The sequence below is a fragment of the Lepidochelys olivacea genome, assembly GCF_965140295.1.
Source record: "Lepidochelys olivacea isolate rLepOli2 genome assembly, chromosome: 2".
Classification (NCBI taxonomy): Eukaryota; Metazoa; Chordata; order Testudines; family Cheloniidae; genus Lepidochelys; species Lepidochelys olivacea.
Genome location: NC_140412.1, coordinates 25,999,323 through 26,024,930, shown reverse-complemented (window position 1 = coordinate 26,024,930; position 25,608 = coordinate 25,999,323). Strand labels below are relative to the sequence as shown.

General features: G+C 43.3%; 1 protein-coding gene across 2 annotated transcripts in view; it reads right to left on the bottom strand.

Moving 5' to 3' along the window:
• Positions 1–25,608, bottom strand: part of SAMD12 (sterile alpha motif domain containing 12) — a gene marked incomplete at its 3' end in the record, with an annotated part of 241,864 nt that overhangs the window by 145,992 nt on the left and 70,264 nt on the right. For both annotated transcript variants that reach the window (XM_084618349.1, XM_084618348.1), the window contains exon 3: positions 22,192–22,321. In XM_084618349.1, the coding sequence (XP_084474475.1) occupies positions 22,192–22,321 (130 nt within the window). The remainder of the gene's footprint in view (positions 1–22,191; positions 22,322–25,608) is intronic.

The following is a 25,608-nucleotide window of genomic DNA, read 5'->3' as shown; positions in this document are numbered from 1 at the left end:
TCATTCAACACAAGGAGGATACAGTTGATCAGATTTATGAAGAACTTTAACCTGAAAGGATCACAGATCTTTGCAGATTAGATTACGAGACAACAGGGTCTCTAACTCAAAGAAACTAACTGAAATAAATAAAATGGAATTCAACTAAAAATGCAGAAATGGTTAGTGTGGCTTGGAAGGGGCTACACAACTTGATAGGAAAGCACTGATTGAGGATGGGGCCTCACTGGACAGGAGCAGGCAGGGCTGGTAAAAAGTCAAAGTTTGCAACAGGAAGGGGCTGCAAAGGGGAGAGCAGGACTATCAAATAACACGACTATGATTTATGAGTTTATACATGGCAAATGGGGTCAGCATTGCCAAATCTAAACTGAGGGCCAGAGGTGCTGACTATGATTTCCCTGGGGGTGCTGGACCCCCACTTGACTCCAGGTCCTGCCCCCACCCCATCCCGCCTCCTCCCCCACACCCCCAGTACCTCCTGCACACCACTGAACAGCTGATCGTGGCAGGCGGAAGGCGCTGGGAGGGAGGGGGAGGAGCTGATCGGCCGGGCTGCCAGTGGGTGCTGAGCACCCACTTTTTTTTTTTCATATGGGTGCTCCAGCCTCAGAGCACCCATGGAGTCGGCACCTATGCTGATGGCTCTAGAGATGACAGCACAGGTAGAGTGGGACTGGCTTTTTGTATCCTTGAATTTGGAATTAAAAGATCTGAAACTAAACAATTTTGTGGCCATTACAATGGCTGAAATGATGGGCCATTTTCATTTGGGCCAGGTTCTGGAACGGACCTGGTTAAGGGATGTACATCCAACTATGACAGTTATCCTAACAGAATCTTTGTTTAGTATAAAGGTAATTAGAAAGGAAGCCTCAAAAAGCAGGAATGATTTAGGCTGTCTACACTGCAGCTTATGTCGGCAAAACTCATGTCACTCAACGGGGGATGAATAAACTGCCCCCCTGAGCAACATAAGATACACCAACATAAATCACTGGTGTGGACACCGCTACGTTGCTCGCGGGGGCTGGAGTAGTTTAAGCAGATAGGAGAGAGCTCTCTCCTATCCGCTTAGAGTGGCTACATTAGGGAGCTTACAGGGGCGTAGCTGCATCGGTGCAGCTGCACTGTTGTAAACTCTAGTGTAGCTGTGCCCTCTGTCGATGAAATATTATTCTTAACTACGGAGAGAGTACAATTTGGTATACATATAGCAATAGTGTGGATTCCAGCACAGTCAGGATGCCAAGCAACGAAATGGAAGATAAAACAGGGGGAAAAAAGCCTTAAAAATGAGGAGGTTGGAATACAGATCCCTCTAAGTAAACAGGACTTCAAATGTTTGGTTAAGAAAGAACTTAAGAAGGAATGGCAAGAACTATGGACCAAAGAGAAAAAAGGATGAAGGTTCTCTGAAATTCGTCCTGAACTTTAGGATAATGGGATACTTAATAGCTATGTCATAAGAAGAGAAATAAGTGTATTTAGAGTGCTAACAGGTCACTGTCACCTGAACTGTAATTTATACTTACTAAACAGACGCAAAGACGGGTTGTGCAACACCTGCAAAGCCCAAGAAAAAGTTAAGCATCTGCTGTGGCAATGCAGGGAGAATTACACAGATAGAAAGATTCTTTATGAAGGACTGAGATACCTCAAGATGAAAGCCTATAGTCTGAAAGATTTGTGGATAGTACTGGGAATGTGACGTAGCATTAAAAAACGTTACTTTGCCTTTTTAAGGATACAGGACTGGGTGAGAGGATGTAGATTTTTGCTTATGCAAAAATTGTGGCAGGTGGCAGTCATAGCCTCATATGCTGAGGCTGCTGCTCCAGAAAATGGACAGGAAAAGGAAAAAAGAAAACCAAGGGGCTGCCATATTGAAGCCTGCAGTCGCTCGCTGGGCTTAGAGAGGGAAAGGCAGCGGGAGAGGAGAAGCCCTGGGATACCGGCCCTGAAGGGAGGGATACCAGAGGAGTGGGGAGTGGAACCCTGATAGAGGTAAAGTAAGAAAAGGCCAAGGGAAATAGCAGCAGACATGGGGATGGTACAGACTTTGGCTGCGGATTAAAGGGCCCCTGAGCCGGAACCCGGAGTCGTGACTGGGCTTGGTTCCCTTACCTGCCACTGGGGAAGTGGCATTGCCTTGAAATGGAGGACTGCTGGGAACGACACCTGGTCAGCCAGTCCAGTGAGACTTTGATACCCCAGAAGGAGAAAACTATTGTGACCTGGACGGAAGGCCGAGCCACGAAGGCGGAGAGAAAGTCCAGAGAAAGAGAGACGGAGAGAGACAGGGCAAGCAACTGAAGGAAGGGGCATCAGGCTCGTCAAGAGCTAATCCCCAGATGCAGACACAAGGAGGCGCCCAGCAGTGAGTAGAAAACCCCAGGAAAATGCATGTATAAAGAATTAATTCCCCCTTGCCTCATGGTATCTGGGCATATTACACATGGAGGAATAAGTCCACATAACTGCTTCCGCAAATTGAGAGGGCCTTCTACTTTTCTCCTGCAGAAACACACATTTTAAAATAAAGAATTAGGAAAATTTAGCCATGGGCTAAATGACAAGGTATTCCAGATCTGCAGGTAGCAGATAAAGAAATGCGTCATACATTCCAGTCTAAATAGTAGGACTCAATGCTACAGGCAACACCTGGTACTCAGAATAACCTTCCTACCTTAGCTTATCTTGCTAATCATACACATAGTGATGAAGTAGAAAAGAGTTAACCTCTGAGGTAACTGGGATCTAGACCATTTAAGACTTTGTAGAGAGTAACCAACACCTTGCATGCACCTTACTCATAAGTGAATTGGCCATTAGTCCAAGTGGCCACTACTGTAATGTGGAATCAGAGTAATGGTGAGTCTAGTCAGACACGAATTGTGAATCAATTCCAAAGTAGGCTGTCAGACTTCCTCAGCTGAGGGTGCTATTATAGATTCCATTTCTTCCACACAATGTATCCCCCTTTCAACCAGTATTATTTCCATCATACCCCGCCTCAGCCATTTGGTTTCATTTCCCTGACAATGGAGAAGCAAAGAAACCATTCACTCTGAGCCTGGTGAGGAGACATACAGAGAAGTAGCAACATATGAGCGATAGTGAAGCCGAAAACTTCCAGAATCACTCTCATTGGCTCCCCTTTAACTGAACAAGAGGAGTGAAAAAAATGGAATCTTGAAGGATTGAACAGCAGAGGGGGAAACAGCAGCTTCAAAATGCCACCCTCTAGGATCTCTGAAAGGAAAGGGTAAAATCACTTTATAATCATCTGTTCCTTCCTGCCATGTCCCAAGTTGTTTCAAGTAATGTTGCGTGATTAATGATTATAAAGGCAGCTCAAAGATCAACTCTCAGGAAGGACATCTGACCTCTGCCCAATGGCCAGAGATGATTAAACATCACTGTGACCAATAATGTTCCTATGCTGACTCTAGGTCTAAAGCCCAACAGGTTGGGGTCCAAAGAGTTGACAGGTATCAAATGGAGGTGTATTTGGCCTGCCACCACTGTCTTACTCTATACCTACATTGCAAGTAGATACCTGTGGCTGGCCCATGCCAGCTTACTTGGGCTTGGGCTAAGGGGCTCTTCAATTGTGGTATAGATGTTCGGGCTCAGGCTACAGCCCAAGCTCAGGGACCCTCCCCCACCTCATAGGGTCCTAGAGCCTGGGCTCCAGACCGAGTCCTAATGTCTACACAACAATTAAGCAACCCCTTTAGCTTGAGCCCCACAAGCCTGAGTCAGCTGGCGCGGGCCTGCTGCAGGTTTTTAAATGGCAGTGTAGACATACCCTCATGGACATTTCTCAAAAAAGGTTAGGTTAGAGGCAGGGCAATAATCAACATTAGAATACTAATGACTGACATTCGAACATTCATTGCAAGAGATGATTTTTTGTGCAAGAGCTGAACATAACATGTTTGAGGGTTGATAACACCTCCTAAGTAAAGTAAATCTTTTAACAAATGAAAGGCTCAGGCATTTCCCACTGGCTTACTTGTGGACTGGACCCATTCCCCCTCCCATCTGGTGAGACTGAATAGATCTCTCAGCTGCACCTACGGCATCATTCCCCCACTCATGATCCGCTTACTGATGATCCACTAGTAGTGATAGCTGGAAAATGGAAGGAAGGGGGTTCTGCGGGAAATTCAAGTAAATAAATAAATAAAAAATTTAGCTGAAAAATTAAAAGTTGCAAATCTTTTTTTATTTGAAAATGCCACTGCAGTGCTGAATGGAGTTGTAGTTTGGTTGTCTCATGCTCCCATTCTTCTCTTTAGGCTGGACTTCCTGATCAGACTACATCTCCCATGAGACACCATGGTCTCCTCCCCTCTTCATGAGGGGAAGTGGTATGTAATAGGAGTCCCAGGCCACAGCGCATCACAGCAGATGTAGACCACATGGGGAGCCCAGTCTATGAAAGCGAATGGGGGCACGAGGCACAAACTTTTTGTGAAAAATTCCATTTAGTCAAGAACAGTTTCAACAGAAAATTTTCAGCCAGACTTCCTGGCTAGTCACAAGGTATTGCAATGCTCTCCTCCCAGTTTCCAGCATCTAAATTACACTAAAATAACGTTACATTACATACTTTTGCTAATATTCCTCTTCCATGTAAAAAAAAAAAATAAATACAAAATAATTTTAAAAAAAGCAATTTGAGTTGCCACAGATTATGCAAGTAGGCAGGTTGAGGACCCAAGAGACAATCACTCTCGGACGTGTTCCGTTATGAAAAACTTTGAGCAGCCTCCAACTGGGAAACTCTTTGGTCCCTCATGTTCCAACACTAGCATCATAGTCCCAGAGGGAATGTTGCAAATAAGACTTCCTTGAGGGGGCCATTTAGGGATCTGGGGCAAAAATTGGGGATTGGTCCTGCTTCAAGCAGGGGGTTGGACTAGATGACCTCCTGAGGTCCCTTCCAACCCTAACCTTCTATGATTCTATGACTGATCTTATCCAGGCAGTAAACTGAAAGCTCCTTTCAGAAAGAAACAGCGACTTTACCACCAGATGGAAGCAGTCTGCATCGAATCAACAGCCCACCATACAGAACAGTTGCTCTGGCCAAGACTTCATGAATACAGCAGAGCAAATGCACAAAGGACGGGGGAAGTTAGGGTTTGACTTTTCACTATAGAGAAGGAGATGGATGTGTGGGGGGAGGGGATTATACAGATATTGCTAAACTGAAGACACGTCTATGTAATTGCCACCAAACCAGAGTTGTTGACAGGGAGGGAAATGCTGTATTTGGGTGTATTAAGAGGCCTACCGTGTGCAAAATGAGCCAGATAAATTATTCAATGGAACTTGGCACTGGTGGGTTTTTTTTATCTGGAACACTGTCAGGTCTGAGTACAATGTGGGTTGGTTGGTTTGTTATTAAAACCACTCTCTGCTTCTCTTTTTCTCCTGTGCATACCCAGAAAATTTTGTATTCCAAGACACATAAGAGAGCTACAACAGAGGAATGCAACAACAGCCACAGGTTTGGAAAAATGAGAAATCCACGAGAAAAGATCAAAGGGACATGTCCAGCATAGAAATTGTTTTTTAAGTTGTATTTTCTACAAAGAGAAACAAGTTTTAGCGTGGACTGTGGCAGCATAAGATTTCACACACTCCTCCACTAATGCACCTAAACTCCAACCTGGAATCTAGGTTTACATAGGGGTAGTGGAGGTTTTGATGGGCACATCCCACTTGAAACTGGACTCAGACCACTAAAATATCATAGAATCATTTGGTATTAACAATGCGGTCATAACCAATCTGGGCCAGATTTGAACTGGCAACCCTACAGGGGAGATTTTATAGCTGCTCTCCTTCAGTTTTGTAATAGTCTAAAAATGATAGAAACCCAAGCTGGCCCTCTCTCCTGACCTGTAGTTTCATGGAACTTACCCTCTCTCTGGGGACACAAGTAGCCCTTGTGGCCCTCCCTTCCCAGCCAGGTCAATTAGAAGAGGAAGTCTCAAGCTTTGGAGGGGAAAGACAGATGGTAGCAATAGGAGTTGCACTGGTGGGGCCTCGAGATCCCTAAAGCCCTTTGTTGTCTGGGCCTACACTGCACAACTTGGCCTTGTTTTCACATGATTGACCCCACAAATTGAACTTGATTTGCTGATTGTTTGTCCCTACTTCTTCTCTCACAGTCCCTCTGCTGTTGGCCTCTCTCTCTCTCTACCCTCCATGTTTCTCTCTACCCTCCTATTAATCCTTTCTTTCCTCCTCACTGCTTTTCTCAACATGTTCCTTATGCTTTTCCTTATATTAACTCATCTCTTCCCTACCATTCCCTTCAATCCCTCCCTCTACCCCATTCAAAACACCTAATTGCATTCACTTTGGATGCATATTAAAAACACTCTCAGGACACTCGAACATTCAACTCATTCTCCTGTATCTGTGACCACTGTAGCTTTTCCCCTATAATGCTCTCTTCCCCCCTCCTCCCCCCCCATTCTCTTAGGTCATGTCTGCATGTAGAAGAACAGAGTCTCTGGGGTCCCTGATACTTCTAGCTCCTGCTACCTTCATGGTCCCTAGGGCAGGAACCATTTCTATTTTTAACACATAGAAAGAACTTAGCACATTTTGGGTGCTTAATAAATAATCTTGTTAAAAAAGACAGAATCCAATCATCAGTCTCAAGGTCAAAAGAAGAAGTAAAGGATTTGATTTGCAGCAAAAACACAGGAGGTTAAATGAGAGAAAATGTGTAAGACCAGTTTGGCTACGTAACAAGCTAGCAAGGGATTTTGTAGAATTGATGTTACTAAAGCTACTCAGCCTGCATATAACACTCATCTATTAGAAAAGATACATGGATAATGGAAGTCAATCCTTGCCAGACTGAAGGTGATAGAAGTAGGGGGGGAAGTTTACAGATGACCCAGTAATGGTCAAATAGTATGGAAAAGCTCAGACAGCAGGATACAGAGTGTGGTTTGAATACGCAGGTAGATCAGTCCCTTCCAAACCAAACAAATATGAGAACTAGGACTGTCAAGCAATTAAAAACATTAATCACAATTAATCGCACTGTTAAATAATAGAATACCATTTATTTAAATATATTTTGGATGTTTTCTATACTTTCAAATATGTTTATTTCAATTAGAACACAGAATACAAAGTGTACAGTGCTTATTTTATTTTTGATTACAAGTATTTGAACTGTAAAAAATCTGAGATAGTATTTTTCAATTCACCTAATACAAGTACTGCAGTGCAATCTCTTTATCATGAAAGTTGAACTTACAAATGTAGAATTATATACAACAAAACTGCATTAAAAAATAAAACAATATAGAAGTTTAGAGCCTGTAAATCCACCCAGCCCTACTTCTTGTTCAGCCAATTGCTCAAACAAGTTTGTTTACATTTGCAGGAGATAATGCTGCCTGCTTCTTCTTTACAATGTCACCTGAAAGTTTGAACAGCCATAGCACTGTTGTAGCTGGCATTGCAAGATATTTATGTGCCAGATGCGCTAAAGATGTATGGTTTCAGAGTAACAGCCGTGTTAGTCTGTATTCGCAAAAAGAAAAGGCACCTTAGAGACTAACCAATTTATTTGAGCATGAGCTTTCGTGAGCTACAGCTCACTTCATCGGATGCATACCATGGAAACTGCAGCAGACTTTATATACACACAGAGAATATGAAACAATACCTCCTCCCACCCCACTGTCCTGCTGGTAATAGTTTATCTAAAGTGATCAAGTTGGGCCATTTCCAGCACAAATCCAGGTTTTCTCACCCTCCACCCCCCCACACAAATTCACTCTCCTGCTGGTGATAGCCCATCCAAAGTGACAACTCTCTACACAATGTGCATGATAATCAAGGTGGGCCATTTCCAGCACAAATCCAGGTTTTCTCACCCCCCCACCCCCATACACACACAAACTCACTCTCCTGCTGGTGATAGCTCATCCAAACTGACCACTCTCCAAGTTTAAATCCAAGTTAAACCAGAACATCTGGAGGGGGGCGGGGTAGGAAAAAACAAGGGGAAATAGGCTACCTTGCATAATGACTTAGCCACTCCCAGTCTCTATTTAAGCCTAAATTAATAGTATCCAATTTGCAAATGAATTCCAATTCAGCAGTTTCTCGTTGGAGTCTGGATTTGAAGTTTTTTGTTTTAAGATAGCGACCTTCATGTCTGTGATTGCGTGACCAGAGAGATTGAAGTGTTCTCCGACTGGTTTATGAATGTTATAATTCTTGACATCTGATTTGTGTCCATTTATTCTTTTACGTAGAGACTGTCCAGTTTGACCAATGTAAATGGCAGAGGGGCATTGCTGGCACATGATGGCATATATCACATTGGTGGATGTGCAGGTGAACGAGCCTCTGATAGTGTGGCTGATGTGATTAGGCCCTGTGATGGTGTCCCCTGAATAGATATGTGGGCACAGTTGGCAACGGGCTTTGTTGCAAGGATAAGTTCCTGGGTTAGTGGTTCTGTTGTGTGGTATGTGGTTGTTGGTGAGTATTTGCTTCAGGTTGCGGGGCTGTCTGTAGGCAAGGACTGGCCTGTCTCCCAAGATTTGTGAGAGTGTTGGGTCATCCTTTAGGATAGGTTGTAGATCCTTAATAATGCGTTGGAGGGGTTTTAGTTGGGGGCTGAAGGTGACGGCTAGTGGCGTTCTGTTATTTTCTTTGTTAGGCCTGTCCTGTAGTAGGTAACTTCTGGGAACTCTTCTGGCTCTATCAATCTGTTTCTTTACTTCCGCAGGTGGGTATTGTAGTCGTAAGAAAGCTTGACAGAGATCTTGTAGGTGTTTGTCTCTGTCTGAGGGGTTGGAGCAAATGCGGTTGTATCGCAGAGCTTGGCTGTAGATGATGGATCGTGTGGTGTGGTCAGGGTGAAAGCTGGAGGCATACAGGTAGGAATAGCGGTCAGTAGGTTTCCGGTATAGGGTGCTGTTTATGTGACCATTGTTTATGAGCACTGTAGTGTCCAGGAAGTGGATCTCTTGTGTGGACTGGACCAGGCTGAGGTTGATGGTGGGATGGAAATTGTTGAAATCCTGGTGGAATTCCTCAAGGGCTTCTTTTCCATGGGTCCAGATGATGAAGATGTCATCAATATAGCGCAAGTAGAGTAGGGGCTTTAGGGGACGAGAGCTGAGGAAGCGTTGTTCTAAATCAGCCATAAAAATGTTGGCATACTGTGGGGCCATGCGGGTACCCATAGCAGTGCCGCTGATCTGAAGGTATACATTGTCCCCAAATGTAAAATAGTTATGGGTAAGGACAAAGTCACAAAGTTCTGTGTGGGGGGGTGGAGGGTGAGAAAAGCTGGATTTGTGCTGGAAATGGCCCAACCTGATGATCACTTTAGATAAGCTATTACCAGCAGGACAGTGGGGTGGGAGGAGGTATGATTTCATATTCTCTGTGTGTATATAAAGTCTGCTGCAGTTTCCACGGTATGCATCCAATGAAGTGAGCTGTAGCTCACGAAAGCTCATGCTCAAATAAATTGGTTAGTCTCTAAGGTGCCACAAGTACTCCTTTTCTTTTTGCTAAAGATGTATATGTCCCGTCATGCTTCAACCACCATTCCAGGGGACATGCCGTCTGTGCTGACGATGGGTTCTGCTTGATAACGATTGATTGAAGACGATGCGGACTGATGCATGTTCATTTTCATTATCTGAGTCAGATGCCACCAGCAGAAGGTTGATTTTCTTTTTTGGTGGTTTGGGTTCTGTAGTTTCATCATCGGAGTGTTGCTCTTTTAAGACTTCTGAAAGCATGTTCCACACCTCTTCCCTCTCAGGTTTTGGAAGGCACTTCAGGTTCTAAAACTTGGCTCGAGTGCTGTAGCTGTCTTTAGAAATCTCACATTGGTATCTTCTTTGCATTTTGTGAAATCTGCAGTGAAGTGTTCTTAAAATGAACAAGATGCTGGGTCATCATCCGAGACTTCCATAACATGAAATATATGGCAGAATGCAGGTAAAACACAGAGCACGGGACATACAATTCTCTCCCAAGAAGCTCAGTCATAAATTTAATTAACACATTTTTTTAACGAGCATCATCAGCATGGAAGCATGTCCTCTGGAACAATGGTCGAAGCATGAAGAAGCATATGAACCTTTAGCGCATCTGGCTTGTAAATATCTTGCAATGCTGGCTATAAAAGTGCCATGCGAACGCCTGTTCTCACTTTCAGGTGACATTGTAAATAAGAAGCTGGCAGCAAAAATGTTTGTCTTCATGACTGGCTGAACAAGAAGTGGGACTGAGTGGACTTGTAGACTCTGAAGTTTTACATTGTTTTAATGTTGAGTGCAGTTATGTAACAAAAAAACCCTGCACTTGTAAGTTGCGCTTTCACGATAAAGAGATTGCACTACAGTACCTGTATGAGGTGAACTGAAAGAGATTTTCTTTTATCATTTTTACAGTGCAAATATTTCTAATAAAATAGCTCACCAAATAAATGTGTTAGTCTCTAAGGTGCCACAAGTACTCCTTTTCTTTTTGCGAATACAGACTAACACGGCTGCTACTCTGAAAACCATACAGTTTGTATTCTGTGTTGTAATTGAAATGGATATATTTGAAAATGTAGAAAAACATCCAAAAATATTTAACACATTTAAATTGGTATTCTACTGTTTAACAGTGTGGTTAAAATGGAGATTAATCACGATTAATTTTTTTTTGAGGTAATCACATGAGTTAACTGCTATTAATCAACAGCACTAATATGAACAGGAATCTCTTTGATCCTATATAGGTCTTAATGATACCTGGCTCTTACACACCTCTTTCATCTATGTGACACTTTCTCAGATGTCCAGAACTGTAAGTCACCTTCTTAACCCTCTGCCTCAGTGAGAGAAACTTGCTGCGGCTAAACTGCATGTCTGCTCCCTGACACTGCAGTCTGTTAGTCAGCCCAATCAACCCTCGGAGACCCTTCCAGTCCCTTCCTTGCCTTGCAGGTAACTCTTGGTGCCCCCAGTTCGCAGACCCCCTGGAAGAGCGTGCCTCTGCAGCATCCAGTCCCTGTGAACTCTGCTGACTCCAGAGAGACAGAATATACATCAAATCATTGGCTTCACTGAGAATGCACCCCTCACTGTAGTAGAGCATCACTGAGATGAAATTAAAATAAAACAAGAATAAGTTTATTAATAAAAGAACAGAGACTTAAGTGATACTGAGCAGAGATAATAGAAACAGAAAATGGTTACAAGTAAAATAAGAGAATAACATGCTTCTAAGAGTCTACATGTAACCTTAGCAGGCTCCAAGTCTTCTGTAACTGTTGTTGTTTGAGATGTGTTGCTCACGTCCATTTCATGTTAGGTGTGTGTGCACCACATGCAAGTTTCTGGAGATTTTTCCCTCAGTGGTATCCTAGTGGGCTCATGTACCAGTATAAGGGGCACTGCCAGCCACACACCCTCTCAGTTCTTTCTTGCCAGATAACTCCGACAGAGGGGCAGGAGGGTGGGTCATGGAATGGACATGAACACCACATCTCAAAGAACAGCAGCTACAGAAGGTCAGTAACAGTTTTTTCTTCATGTGTTTGCTCATGTCCATTCCATGTTAGATAACTCACAAGCAATACCTTAGGAGGTGGGCTCGGAGTTCATGGACATGGAAAGATAAGGGAGCAAATAATTAAGCAATCAATTTGTGAATACCTACAAGATAAGTAACAGTCAGCATGGATTTGTAAAGGACAAATTGTGTCAAACCAACTGAATAGCTTTCTTTGACAGGATAACAAGTCTTGTGGATGGGGAAAAAGCGGTGGATGTGGTATATCTTGACTTTCGTAAAGTTTTTGATATGGTCTAACATAACCTTCTCAAACAAACTAAGGGAAAACAACCTAGATGGAGCTACTATAAGGAGGGTGCATAACTGGTTGGAAAACTGTTCTCAGAAAGTAGTTAGTGGTTCACAAGCAAACTGGAAGGGCATATTAAGTGGGGTCCCGCGGGAGATCAGTTCTGGGTCCAGTTCTGTTACCTAAATCAATGATTTAGATAGGGCATAGAGAGTATACTTATAAAGTGTGCAGACGATACCAAGATGGGAGGGGTTGCAAGTGCTTTGGAGGATAGGATTAAAATTTTATCAGATTTAAATGATCTGGACAAAACTGTAGAAATGATCTGAAGTAAACAGAATAAAATTCAATAAGGACAAATGCAAAATACTCCACTTAGGAAGGAACAGTCAGTTGCACACATACAAAATGGGAAATGACTGCCAAGAAAGGAGTACTGCGGAAAGGGATCTAGGGTCATAGTGGATCACAAGCTAAATATGAGTCAACAGTGTAACACTCGCAAAAAAAGCAAATGTCATTTTGGGATGTATGACCAGGAGTGTTGTAAGCAAGACACAAGAAGTAATTCTTCTGCTCTACTCTGTGCTGATTAGGCCTCAACTGGAGCATTTTGTCCAGTTCTGGGCATCACATTTCAGGAAAGATGTGGACAAATTGGAGAAAGTCCAGAGAAGAGCAACAAAAGGGTCTAGAAAACATGACCTATGAGGGAAGATTGAAAAAATTGGGTTTGTTTAGTCTGGAGAAGAGAAGACTGGGAGGGGACATAACAGTTTTCAAGCACATAAAAGGTTGTTACAAAGAAGAGGGAAAAAACCTGATGGTCTTAACTTCTGAGGATAGGAAAAGAAGCAATGGGCTTAAATTACAGCAAGAGCAATTTCAATTGGACATTAGGAAAAACTTAAGTGTCAGGGTGGTTAAGCACTGGAACAAGTTGCTTAGGGAGGTTGTAGAATCTCCATCAGAGATTTTTAAGAGTAGGTTAGGCAAACACCTGTCAGGCATGGTCTAGATAATACTTAGTCCTGCCACGAGCACAGGGGACTGAACTAGATGACCTCTTGAGGTCCCTTCCAGTCCTACAATTATATGATTCTATGCTGACTGCAACACTACTCTTCAGAACCTGGCATTGTCTTGAGCCTGTTGGGTGATGGTATAGTGGGATGCGAAGGTATGCACTGATGACCAAGTTGCAGCCCTGCAGATGTCTTGGATTGGCACTTGCATGAGGAATGCTGCTGAAGAGGCCTGAGCTCTCATGGAGTGAGCAGTTAGGATGGGCGATAGCTGGACATTTGCCTGCTCATAGCAAGCTCAAATATACGTGGTTATCCAGGATGAGATCCTCTGGGTTGATGCTGGATGCCCTTTCATCTTTTCTGCTATTGCTACAAAAAGAGAGTTGCATGGATTTTTGAAATGGTTTAGCCTTTTTAATATAGAAAGCGAGGGCACACCTAACATCCAATGAGTGAAACTGCCACTCCTCAAGTTCTTCTGAGGCTTCGGGAAGATTGGGAAGGAAAATAGCCTGTTAGGGAATTGCGAAGCCACCTTTGGCAGGAAGGCCAGGTGGGGGTGCAGTTGGACCTTGACCTTGAAGAATAGTATGTATAGTAGTTCTGATGTAAAGACCCTGATTTCAAAGACACCTCTGGCTGAGGTGATCGCCACCAGACAGATGACCTTCCAAGAGAGAAGTAGAGGGCATGACATTAGCGGTTAGAGCAGAGGGCCCATGAGCTTTGACAGGACTAGGTTTAAGTTCTGTGGAGGGACTGGCTCATGGACCTGAGGGTAGAGTCTCTCTAGACACTTGAGTAATCAGACCATCATCTCATGGGAGAACACTGAGCTGCTGTTCACTGGCAGGTGGAAGCCCAAGATTGCTGCTAAGTGCACCTTGATAGATACAAGGGCCAGACCTTGCTACTTTAGATAAAACAAGTAGTCCAAGATAGCCTGCAGGGAAGAATGAACCAGAGAGAGACCTCACTGAGATGCCCATATCCAGAAGTGTTTCCATTTGGCCAGGTAGGTAGCCCTAGTGGACGGTTTCCTACTACCTAGCAAGACCTGTTGAACTTGCTCTGAAGATGCCTGCTCCTCTGGGTTCAGCCACGTAACATTCATGCCATCAGGTGAAGGGAGGTAAGGTTTGGGTGGAGCAACTGGCCATGACCTTGTGAGATCAGGTCTGGACGGAGCAGAAGAGGGGATGTTATTGAGATTCAGTAGTGTGCCAAACCAGTGTAGGTGTGGCAATGCCAGGGCTATAAGAATAACTCTTGCCTTGTCCCACTTGATTTTCAGGATGACCTTGTGAACCAGAGGGACTGAAGGAAAAACATAAAGCAGGGGCGCTGACTATGGGAGCAGGAAGGAGATAGAGAGGGAGCCCGAACGGTGCCTGTGCAGTGAGCAAAACTGACAGCACTTCCTGAGCTGCTCGGTGGTGAACAGGTCTACCCGAGGAGACCCCCCACCTTTGGAAGATGAACCTGATGATTTCCGGGTGAAGGGACAACTCGTGGTGAGAGGAAAAGGACCTACTGAGGTGATCTGTCAGCGCATTCCAGGCTCCTGGAAGATGTGATGCCTCCAGGTGGATGGAGTGCTTCATGCTGAAGTCCCATAGATGGATGGCTTCCTGAAATAGGGCAGAGGATCATCAAGCACCTCCTTGTTTGTCGATATGGAACATGGCCATGGTATTGTCTATGAGAAGTTGCACCACCTTGCCTGAGATCTGAGGGAGGAATACTTGGTAGGCTAAGCCAACAACCATGAGTTCCCTAACATTTATGTGCAGGGATAGTTTTTCTTGGGACCATAGGCCCAGAGTCCTGAGGCAGTCAAGGTGAGCTCCCCAAGCAAAGTCTGATACATCCAAGACTAGGGACACTGATGGCCATGGGGCGACAATGGGTAACCCCATCATTACTGACCTTGAGTACTTCCAACAGTCCAGGGATGTGAGGACCAAGGAAGAAACAGTGAGCACCAAGTCCAAGTGGTGTCTGTTTGGGGAGTAAACCGGTGCTAACCACAGCTGGAGAGGCCTGAGACACAGCTTTGCATGCTGAACCATGTAAGTACATACGGCCATGTGCCTCAGAAATTTGAGGCAAACTCGGGCAGTTGTAATTGGGTGTACCTTGATCTTGGGTATCAGGTCTGACATGGTCTGAATTCTGGAAAGAAGGCTCTGGCCTGGGTCAAGTTGAGCATTGCCCTAATACATTCTATTCTCTGAACTGGAATAAGAATCGACTTTTCTCGTTTATCAACAAGTCCAGCGCCCAGGAGGTGGCTTGGACCACGCTGATGCTGTTCTGCACAGGAGTTTCTTACTGACCTTTGATCAGCCAGCCAGTCATTGAGGTACGGGTAGACCTGGACTCCTCGCCATCTGAGGAAGGCCATTACTACCACCATTTGCAGCCATACACTTTGTGAAAACCTGAGGGGCTGCAGACAGGCTGAAGGGACAAGGGGTGAACTGGTGGTGCCACTGAGTCACAATAAATCTGAGAAATCTTCTGTGCCCACGGAAGACAGAAATGTGAAAGTATGCGTCCTTTAAGTCAAGGGCAGCATACCAGTCCCCTGGAGCCAGGGAGGGAATGAGGAAGGCCAGGGAGACCATGTGGAACCTCAGTTTCTGGAGATATCTGTTGAGTTGACACAGGTCAAGAATGGGCCGGAGGCCACTACTGGCTTTCAAGATTAAGAAATATTGGGAGTAGATCCCCTTCTCCTCTCAAGTCTTCAGGAACCTCTTTCATAGTCCCCATGGGCAAGGAGTTGCTCATGAGAAGAGTCCCTGAAGAGACACAGGGATGATGGGTGAGAGGGAGGGGTGAATAAAGACTGAAAGGTATAGCCCATTTTCACTGTACTTAGCACCCAGCGGTCCGATGTTATGCGGGACGGTCCAAAAATAAAAGAGAGGGAGGATCTGAAGCAGGAATTGGTACAGCATCCTCAGGTTCCTCTACAAAGGTCTGCTTGGGCCCACCGGACTACCTATGAGGCCACAGCTGGAAGGTTGAGGTGGATGGGAGTGGCCGGCACCATTTGTAACCTCTTCCTTTCCTTTTGTAGAGCTCCTGTATCGGAGGCAGCATCGAGAAATTAGGTAGTTATAGGGGCTTGAAGTGCTTCCTGGAAGCAGATGAAGCCGAGAGGCCCAATGTCCTGAGGGTGGGCTCTAGAATTCTTCAGGCCATGAAACTTTGTTTCTGTCTACTCTGAAAACAGTGAGAAGCTTTCAATGGGAAGTTCCTGGGTGGATTGTTGGACCTTGTGAGGAAGTCCTGAGGACTGGAGCAAGAAAAACACCTCATGGTGACAGCAGAGGCCATTGTCCTCGCTGCTGCATTGGCTGCATCCAGAGCTGCCTGGAGAGGTGTCCTGGCCATATCCTTACCCTCCTCCAAAAGGGCAGCAAATTCTTGACTGAAATCTTGCAGCAGAGTGTCTTTGAACTTGTCCAAGGAGTTCCACAGATTGTAAACGTAACCCACCACCAAAGTTTGCTGGTTGGTGATACGCAGTTAAAGGTTACCCGTTGAATCTAGGGGTTTTTGCGTCTTTTTGTTTGGGGGTAGCGCTTACATGGTCCTGCCTGTTCCTCTTGTTGGCTGCCGACATAATAAGGGACCCTGGAGGGAAGGGTGCGAGTACAGGTACTTGAACCCACTTGCTGGCACATATTTTTTTCTGCCCTCTTTGAGGTGTGGGGCAGAGAAGAAGGAGTTTGCCAGAGGGCCTTGACCAGACCCATTACAGCCTCATTAATGGGTAAGGCCACTTTGGAGGGAGCTGTGCAGCCAGAATGTCAATTAGGCTGTGGGAGGTTTCCTTAAGTGTCTCAATCTCCAGCCTCAGGTTAGCTGCTATCCGCTTCAGAAGGTCTTGATGGGCCCTGAAGTAGTCTGGCGGAAGCGAGCTACTGGGCCCCAAATGGCCTCATTTAGGGAGAAGGGACAGCTGCTGATGGGCCTGGTGCCCGCCCCAGTGAGCAGAGCTGAGGTGTACAGCCATGCGGGAGGAGCTGCCGGTGTGGGGTGCTGGCTCCTTGGAGTGGCGGCCCCACGTTCTGCTCCTTTCATCACTGCAGTTCCCAGGAGAGCCCTGCAGTTCCACGGATACCAATTTATATCCGCGGATATCCGCATCCATGGATATAAATTTGTATCCACACAAGGCTCTACCAAACATCTACACCACAAAAAGAAAAGGAGTACTTGTGGCACCTTAGAGACTAACCAATTTATTTGAGCATGAGCTTTCATGAGCTACAGCTCACTTCATCGGATGCATACCGTGGAAACTGCAGAAGACATTATATACACACAGAGACCATGAAACAATACCTCCTCCCACGCCACTGTCCTGCTGGTAATAGCTTATCTAAAGTGATCATCAAGGAGGTATTGTTTCATGGTCTCTGTGTGTATATAATGTCTTCTGGAGTTTCCACGGTATGCATCCGATGAAGTGAGCTGTAGCTCACGAAAGCTCATGCTCAAATAAATTGGTTAGTCTCTAAGGTGCCACAAGTACTCCTTTTCTTTTTGCGAATACAGACTAACACGGCTGTTACTCTGAAATCTACACCACAATTAAACAGCTTCTTAGCCCAAGCCCCACAAGCCCAAGTCAGCTGGTACAAGTCAGCTGCAGGTGTCTAACTTCAGTGTAGACATATCTTAAGTGTCATGCCCAAGCTCATAAGTGAAGTCTAAAGCAGAGCTGGGCATTCTTTGAATTCCAGTCCAGTACCTTAACCAGAAGACCATCCTTCCAGAAATGTGTTACTTAATCTTGGGATCACATGGATATGATAAACCCCTCACATTTGGCAGTCAAGTGGACAAGTTAAATCTGCTCATATTCAAGAACCAGATTTGTATGTGTATTTTACGATAGCGGAAGGCAGCATCTAGGCAGCACCAGCCTCTATTTAATATTATAGAATTAGACAGAGTTTAAGAGGTGATTTGCAGCAGCTACATTTTCGCACATATGAATATGTTCTAGTCTCTAAAAATATTATTATATTGACTCCTGTTCATTTCTTCTTTAAAACCTTAAATAAAATAAATAAATAAATAAAAGGCTTGTGTCCTTTCAAGTGCCTCCTTATCAAATTATTTCACTTGGGCTTACGTGCCTCTTGTGTATTACTTTGACAGAATGAGGTTTGTTTAATGATCATAGCATTAAAGATTCTTGCTCCGAAGAGAGACATTAGCACACTTCAGGGGCTCTGTGTAAAAAAACAAGAGATGATGGAAGGTTTCTTAAAAATATAAAACACATTAACAAGCAGTTATTTAGGCATATTCCTTGTTATGCTGCCACCACGCTGATAGGTTTTCCCAAAGATAGTTGTTCTTTATTCACCCTGGACCCAGTCCTGCTCCCTTCAAAGTCAATGCAAGCCAAAACTCCTACTGTCTTCAGTCGTGTAGGTTCAGGCTCTGTAACAGAAGGGTAACAAGAAGAAAAGCCCCTCCCCACAGTATTTAAATGTATGCTGTCAGGCCATTTTATAAAAACAATGGCCTGCTCCTCCATTGCCCCTGCACCTTGTGTTGTGATTTACATCAATGTGAAGTGGGCGTAAAAGGCTACCCAATCAGAACAGCAGCATTTTACATTCCCTGTACCCTGGTGTAAATGACAACACAGGTGCTGGACAATGGAGAGTCAGGCCCAAGGTTTTATAAAATCTGCAATTAATGTGTTCCCATGTAAATGTGTAAGGACAATAAAGATAGTTTTTTGTTTGCATTTCAACATCCTCAGGGACTGCTTGCACCCAAAAAAAGGCAGCAATAGGTAGAGAAAATAGAACATAAAAGTAAAGTGGTCAAAGTGTAACTGACCACATCTTTATAACAATGTTTTATTTTTTTAAACTATAGCTATATACAAATATACATTGATGGACATGCCCATATTATGGGGGACTGGTAGCAACTCCATAGCGAAGGCTCAGTTGGGATTTGCATTTGGAGGTCCCCAATCTGGCATTATAACACTCCAGAGAACAACTGAATTTTCCATGTAACATTTTAGAAAATAATTACCGACTTTTGCAGAAAAAAACTCTCAAATGCCCCCTCAGTGAAATTTTGCTTCGACAGTCATTACTCACCCCTCTTTTTCGGGGGTTAGGGGGCAGCATACTGGGGGCAGGGAGAACATAACATAAGAATGGCCATACTGGGTCAGAGCAGTATCCTCCCTTCCGACAGTGGCCAATGCCAGGTGCCCCAGAGGAAATGAACAGAGCAGGTAATCATCAAGTGATCCTCGCTCATTCCCAGCTTCTGGCAAGCAGAAGCTAGGAACACCATCCCTCCCCATTCTGGCTAATAGCCATTGATGGACCTATCTTCTATGAATTTATCTAGTTCTTTTTTGAACTCTGTTATAGTCTTGGCTTTCAAAACATCATCTGGAAAAGAGAGTTCCACAGGTTGACTGTGCCTTGTGTGAAGAAATACTTAATTTTGTTTGTTTTAAACTTATTGCCTATTAATTTGGTGACCCCTAGTTCTTGTGTTATGAGAAGGAGTAAATACCACTTTCTTATTTACTTTCTCTACACCAGTCGTGATTTTATAGACATCTATCATATCCCCCCCTTAGTCTTCTCTTTTCCAATCTGAAAAATCTCAGTCTTTCTAATCTCTCCTCATATGGAACCTGTTCCATACCCCTAATCATTTTTGTTCAGGAAAGTGGAACCTTTTCCAATTCCAATACAACTTTTTTGAGATGGGGCGACCACATCTGCATGCAGTACTCAAGGATGTGGGCATACCATGGATTTAAATAGGGGCAATATGATATTTTCAGTCTTATCTTATTTTCTTATCTTATCTGTCCTAGGGAGGTAGGTGTTCCCCTAGCTAATCAACCACAGTCCCCACAAAGTCCATATTTCACATACACATTTTTATAACTTCTCTCATACAAGCAAATTTTGAAATGTTACAATTAAACACATCATTATTTCCTTTATTCTTCATAGTCAAATAGTTGTCTATTGAATACAATGAAGGGAACTGCTCAGAGACACCAGCTACTTCCGTTTACTGAAGTTACAGGAGGCATCTGCCTCTAGTGGAGTTGCAAGCTCCCAATCTCTAACAACTTGACTGCAACCATCTTGTCCTAATACATTTAAGTAACAAGGAGATCAGAAGAGGTAAAAATTGAAGCCCAAATTGTCAAAACTTGCAGTTCTGCTAAGGAGGCAGCTGCTTTCTGTCAAACTGCTCTGGTTCATTAGAGAGCAGTCACTCTCAGATGGACTTCAGAGAATCTGTGGGACTCTGACTTAAAATTGGTTGGATGGACAAAGCAGGAGACAAAGAGGTCGCCAGCGGGGCTGAGTAGTAAAGCTCCTGCTATCTCCCTGGCTGCCCACCCTTAGTCCCCACCCTTGCTGCAAAGCCCAGCCCTTGGTCCCAGGGACCCATTCAAGCCACATGCCCTAACCCCATTCAAATTGAATAATTTTTATTAACATTCATTTTAATGATCATTTATTACTTTTAATTGATCAAATATCATAAAAATAAACAAACAATCTTGGGGGGGGGGCATAAAAGCAGCCAGTTTCAGTTTAAAATTGCGGTGGTTTTGGTGCTTAGGAACTTGCTCATCTCAGAAAACTATTTATTTGGAGAATTGTCCCTGAAAACTTCTAAAATGTGGACAACAGAGCTGGCTGAAAATTTTCTGATGGAACAGTTTTCAGTGGGAAAATGCTGATTCAACCAAATTGAAATGTTCCACAGGAAGCAGGCAGCTCCCCAGCTAAATTCCTGGCTGCTCAGGTTTTTTCAGTTTAATATTTGATATTTCACCAATTATAATAGGAAATTACCAGTTACCAAACCAATGACTACACCAAATATCAATTATCCATTTGAACAACAATTACAATTGAGGAAACCAAGTACCAGTTACCAAACTAATTAGAAAACCAATTACCAAGCCAACAATTACCAATTAAAATACCTGTCACAGGGTGTACAGATCCCATGCTGTATCAGTCTAAAGGGTTCCTGGGGAAACTGACTGCCTGCTCAGCTGCGGCTAATTGGGAGACTCACAATAGTTGCAGAGATAAAACAAGGGCAGAGCAGAAGAATGGGGTGGGTGTCAATGAGGCTGAGGACCCACAGAGAGCAGGTGCCTTTGGCAACAGGAAAGCTGCCCAGGAAACTGAGTGACCACAGGGTGCAACTCAGAGGCATGATAGAAAGTAGGCCAGGGAAACTATAAGAGGTTGGGAAAGCTTGGAGCCAGCCATTTTGTACAGGGTCGTTGGCCTAAAACCCAGGTGGGCAGGCCTGGATTCCCCTACCAAACCCAGCAAAGGGGCTTATTAAGGCCTTGAACAATTGAGCATACCCAAAGGGCCCAGGGAGTGTGTACCCCTCATCTAGGGCCACAGAGTCCAATACTTTAGGAGTCCAAACATGCAAGAGGGTCAAAAGATAATCAATCAGTGACTTGGTCAATGGGCTGCGGCCATACCAAGGAATTGACAAGCAGGCTAGAAGGTGGGCAACCAATCAAAGAGGGAGGGAAATTAAGGCAGAGTTGCCCTGTCACCCAACCTCGCCACAAGGTGGTGCCAAAGATGGAACATGATCTCCATATAGCAATTCCAAAGCCAGTTTATAAAATTTTTGAAAAGCTGTGATTTAGAACATAAAACTCAAACATTTCAACTATTATATCACAGCATGACGTAACATAATATAATAGTCCAAATGTTTTGACTTTGCTGCATTATAATATATATAATAAGTTGAGTATATAAGAAACATTTCAGCCACATTGAAATAACTTTTCAATAAGGTTGAAAAGAAGTTACACAATTTTGCTCATGGAATATTTTGAAATTTATAGTCTTCATTCTGATTTGCAAACTTTTTTCAAAATGTCCTGCAGAATTAGAATTTCAGATTTCGATCAGCTCCAGTTGACAAGCGTGTGGATTGACAATCTAGCAAGATCCAGTTCTTAGAGTATACATACATTCATCCCCATCTTCCCTTTTCCCCATTGAATTATCCCTTCCAAATCTATTTTTCTGAGTTATGGAGAACAGTCAGCTCACTAAGGTTGAAGCAAGTTCGTGTATTCTGCTGCAAATTTACAATTAACTACCAAAGGACCTTACTGTATACTTGTACCTATTTAAGTGCAGCGTTAAAAGCAATTTAACAAAAAAAGTGAAATATTTCTGATACTGCATACTTTACCCGTTATGTCATGCTGTTTGAATGACTCACTGTAGATTTGATACTGATTAGGGCAGTGTTTCTTCAACCACTTGCAGACATCCTGCTGTGTCCACAGAGCTACTGGTTTTGTCAGTTTCACAGTACCAGACTGGAAAGACAGAACAGGAAAAGAAATGGTATTTAGCCCTACGTATCACATTTGTTTCTAATGTAATTCATATAATGTAGCAAAATAATTCTATTTGGGAGCCTTCCTTAGTGGCAAAAGTACAAGGGATATGAGGATCAATTATTCAAGTTTACATGGAGGGATCATATCTAGTGCAAGATTTTCTGCATGTTCCTTGTATCACACAAGTCTACCACTTTCTCTTACCTGTTCAGAATCTAACCTGTATAAATAATTAAGTCATAAAGGACCCGATTCTGCCACTTTTCCATAATGCTTACCATAAAAGGTCAGCACTTACCCACAGAGATACCTCAATAGTTACAGCTATAGTCAAATGTTAACTTTTTAATGGTGACTAGTGTATACACTTTGATACTAAATATTACTTAGTGCAGATTTCATTATTTTGTATTCAATATGATAAGTCACTGAATGAGCAATTTTCACAGACTCAGGCCAATGTTCTTAATTTTCACATGATCCTACTCTTGACAGAAGACAACTTATTAAAGAAGATGTCAAGATGTTACAGGTCCTGGCTCTCTTTCTCCCAGGCCAACTCCGCATAGAGTATGCCTCTTTGCTTAGCTAGTGCTCTACATTACAAAATACACCTCTTCCTCTGAAGCAGGGAGTGAACTCTGAACCAACAAACCATTCATTTCCCTTTCTCCAGATAGATGGATCAGAGTCAAAGTGATATTTTATTCATAAAAGTGATTGTTCAATTGGCTCAATGGGGCTTCAGATTTATTGGGTCCATACCAAGTTTGTTATATTTATAAGTAAAAAGTGGTATAGCTTATTAGTTAAATCCATCAGTCCATTAAACTCAACCTGGGCTTCTTTTCTTTTAGCTTGACATTAGGAGTACTTGTGGCACCTTAGAGACTAACAAATTTATTTGAGCAATTGGTTAGTCTCTAAGGTGCCACAAGTACTCCTTTTCTTTTTGCGGATACAGACTAACACAGCTGCTACTCTGAAACCTGTCATAACGTCAAGCTGGTTTTTTTAATCTTCATGACCCCCTGTACAACTTCCTGTGCCAATGAGGGCAGAGTTTGGGGATAATTGGGATGCACTGGTTTAACAGAGAACAGAATTTGGCTTGCAGAATATCTGCTACTACTGGTGAGAAGCCAGGTTGAATTTCAGGTCCCACGCTGAGTTCACACAGCTGAAAGCTAGGAAAAATAATAATTTTACTTGTAAATTAAACAAATTTGATATGTAGTTAGTGAAACACAATAAACCCCACAATGAGTTTTACAGAGCAGAACCACACGTTAATATGGATCAATTTCACCGACTATTTTTGGAATATTATGTACAGATATTCCTACATAAAGGCAGGAAGAAACATGAAAAGAAACACAAAGAAAATAAAATGATTCATGTATCTAGTACATGAACTTAAAAAGATGTATAACAAAATTGCAGGATTATGATCAGACCTATGAACCAGAATAAGATGTACTGGCGTAACAGCATCCACACGAGGTGGGTTTGTATCACACACATTGTAAGGAGAGTTTCAGAGTCACAGCCGTGTTAGTCTGTATTCACAAAAAGAAAAGGAGTACTTGTGGCACCTTAGAGACTAACCAATTTATTTGAGCATAAGCTTTCGTGAGCTACAGCTCACTTCATCGGATGCTCGAAAGCTTATGCTCAAATAAATTGGTTAGTCTCTAAGGTGCCACAAGTACTCCTTTTCTTTTTGTGAATACAGACTAACACGGCTGTGACTCTGAAACTCTCCTTACAATGTGTGTGATACAAACCCACCTCGTGTGGATGCTGTTACGCCAGTACATCTTATTCTGGTTCATAGGTCTGATCATAATCCTGCAATTTTGTTATACATCTTTTTAAGTTCATGTACTAGATACATGAATCATTTTATTTTCTTTGTGTTTCTTTTCATGTTTCTTCCTGCCTTTATGTAGGAATATCTGTACATAATATTCCAAAAATAGTCGGTGAAATTGATCCATATTAACGTGTGGTTCTGCTCTGTAAAACTCATTGTGGGGTTTATTGTGTTTCACTAACTACATATCAAATTTGTTTAATTTACAAGTAAAATTATTATTTTTCCTAGCTTTCAGCTGTGTGAACTCAGCGTGGGACCTGAAATTCAACCTGGCTTCTCACCAGTAGTAGCAGATATTCTGCAAGCCAAATTCTGTTCTCTGTTAAACCAGTGCATCCCAATTATCCCCAAACTCTGCCCTCATTGGCACAGGAAGTTGTACAGGGGGTCATGAAGATTAAAAAAACCAGCTTGACGTTATGACAGGTTTCAGAGTAGCAGCTGTGTTAGTCTGTATCCGCAAAAAGAAAAGGAGTACTTGTGGCACCTTAGAGACTAACCAATTTATTTGAGCATAAGCTTTCGAGCATCCGATGAAGTGAGCTGTAGCTCACGAAAGCTTATGCTCAAATAAATTGGTTAGTCTCTAAGGTGCCACAAGTACTCCTTTTCTTTTTACTTTACTCTTTTTGTAAGGAGAGTGGTTACTTTAGATAAGCTATTACCAACAGGAGAATGGGTTTGTGGGGGGTGGGGGAGAGAAAACCTGGATTTGTGCTGGAAATGGCCCAACTTGATTATCATACACATTGTAAGGAGAGTGATCACTTTAGATAAGCTATTACCAGCAGGAGAGTGGGGTGGGGGGAGGTATTTTTTCATGCTTTGTGTGTATAAAAAGATCTGTGTATAAGTAGGGGCATAGCGAGCAGATCGAGGGACGTGATCGTCCCCCTCTATTCGACATTGGTGAGGCCTCATCTGGAGTACTGTGTCCAGTTTTGGGCCCCACACTTCAAGAAGGATGTGGATAAATTGGAGAGAGTCCAGCGAAGGGCAACAAAAATGATTAGGGGTCTGACTTATGAGGAGAGGCTGAGGGAACTGGGATTGTTTAGTCTGCAGAAGAGAAGAAGGAGTGGGGATTTGATAGCTGCTTTCAACTACCTGAGAGGTGGTTCCAGAGAGGATGGTTCTAGACTATTCTCAGTGGTAGAAGAGGACAGGACAAGGAGTAATGGTCTCAAGTTGCAGTGGGGGAGGTTTAGGTTGGATATTAGGAAAAACTTTTTCACTAGGAGGGTGGTGAAACACTGGAATGCGTTACCTAGGGAGGTGGTAGAATCTCCTTCCTTAGAAGTTTTTAAGGTCAGGCTTGACAAAGCCCTGGCTGGGATGATTTAATTGGGGATTGGTCCTGCTTTGAGCAGGGGGTTGGACTAGA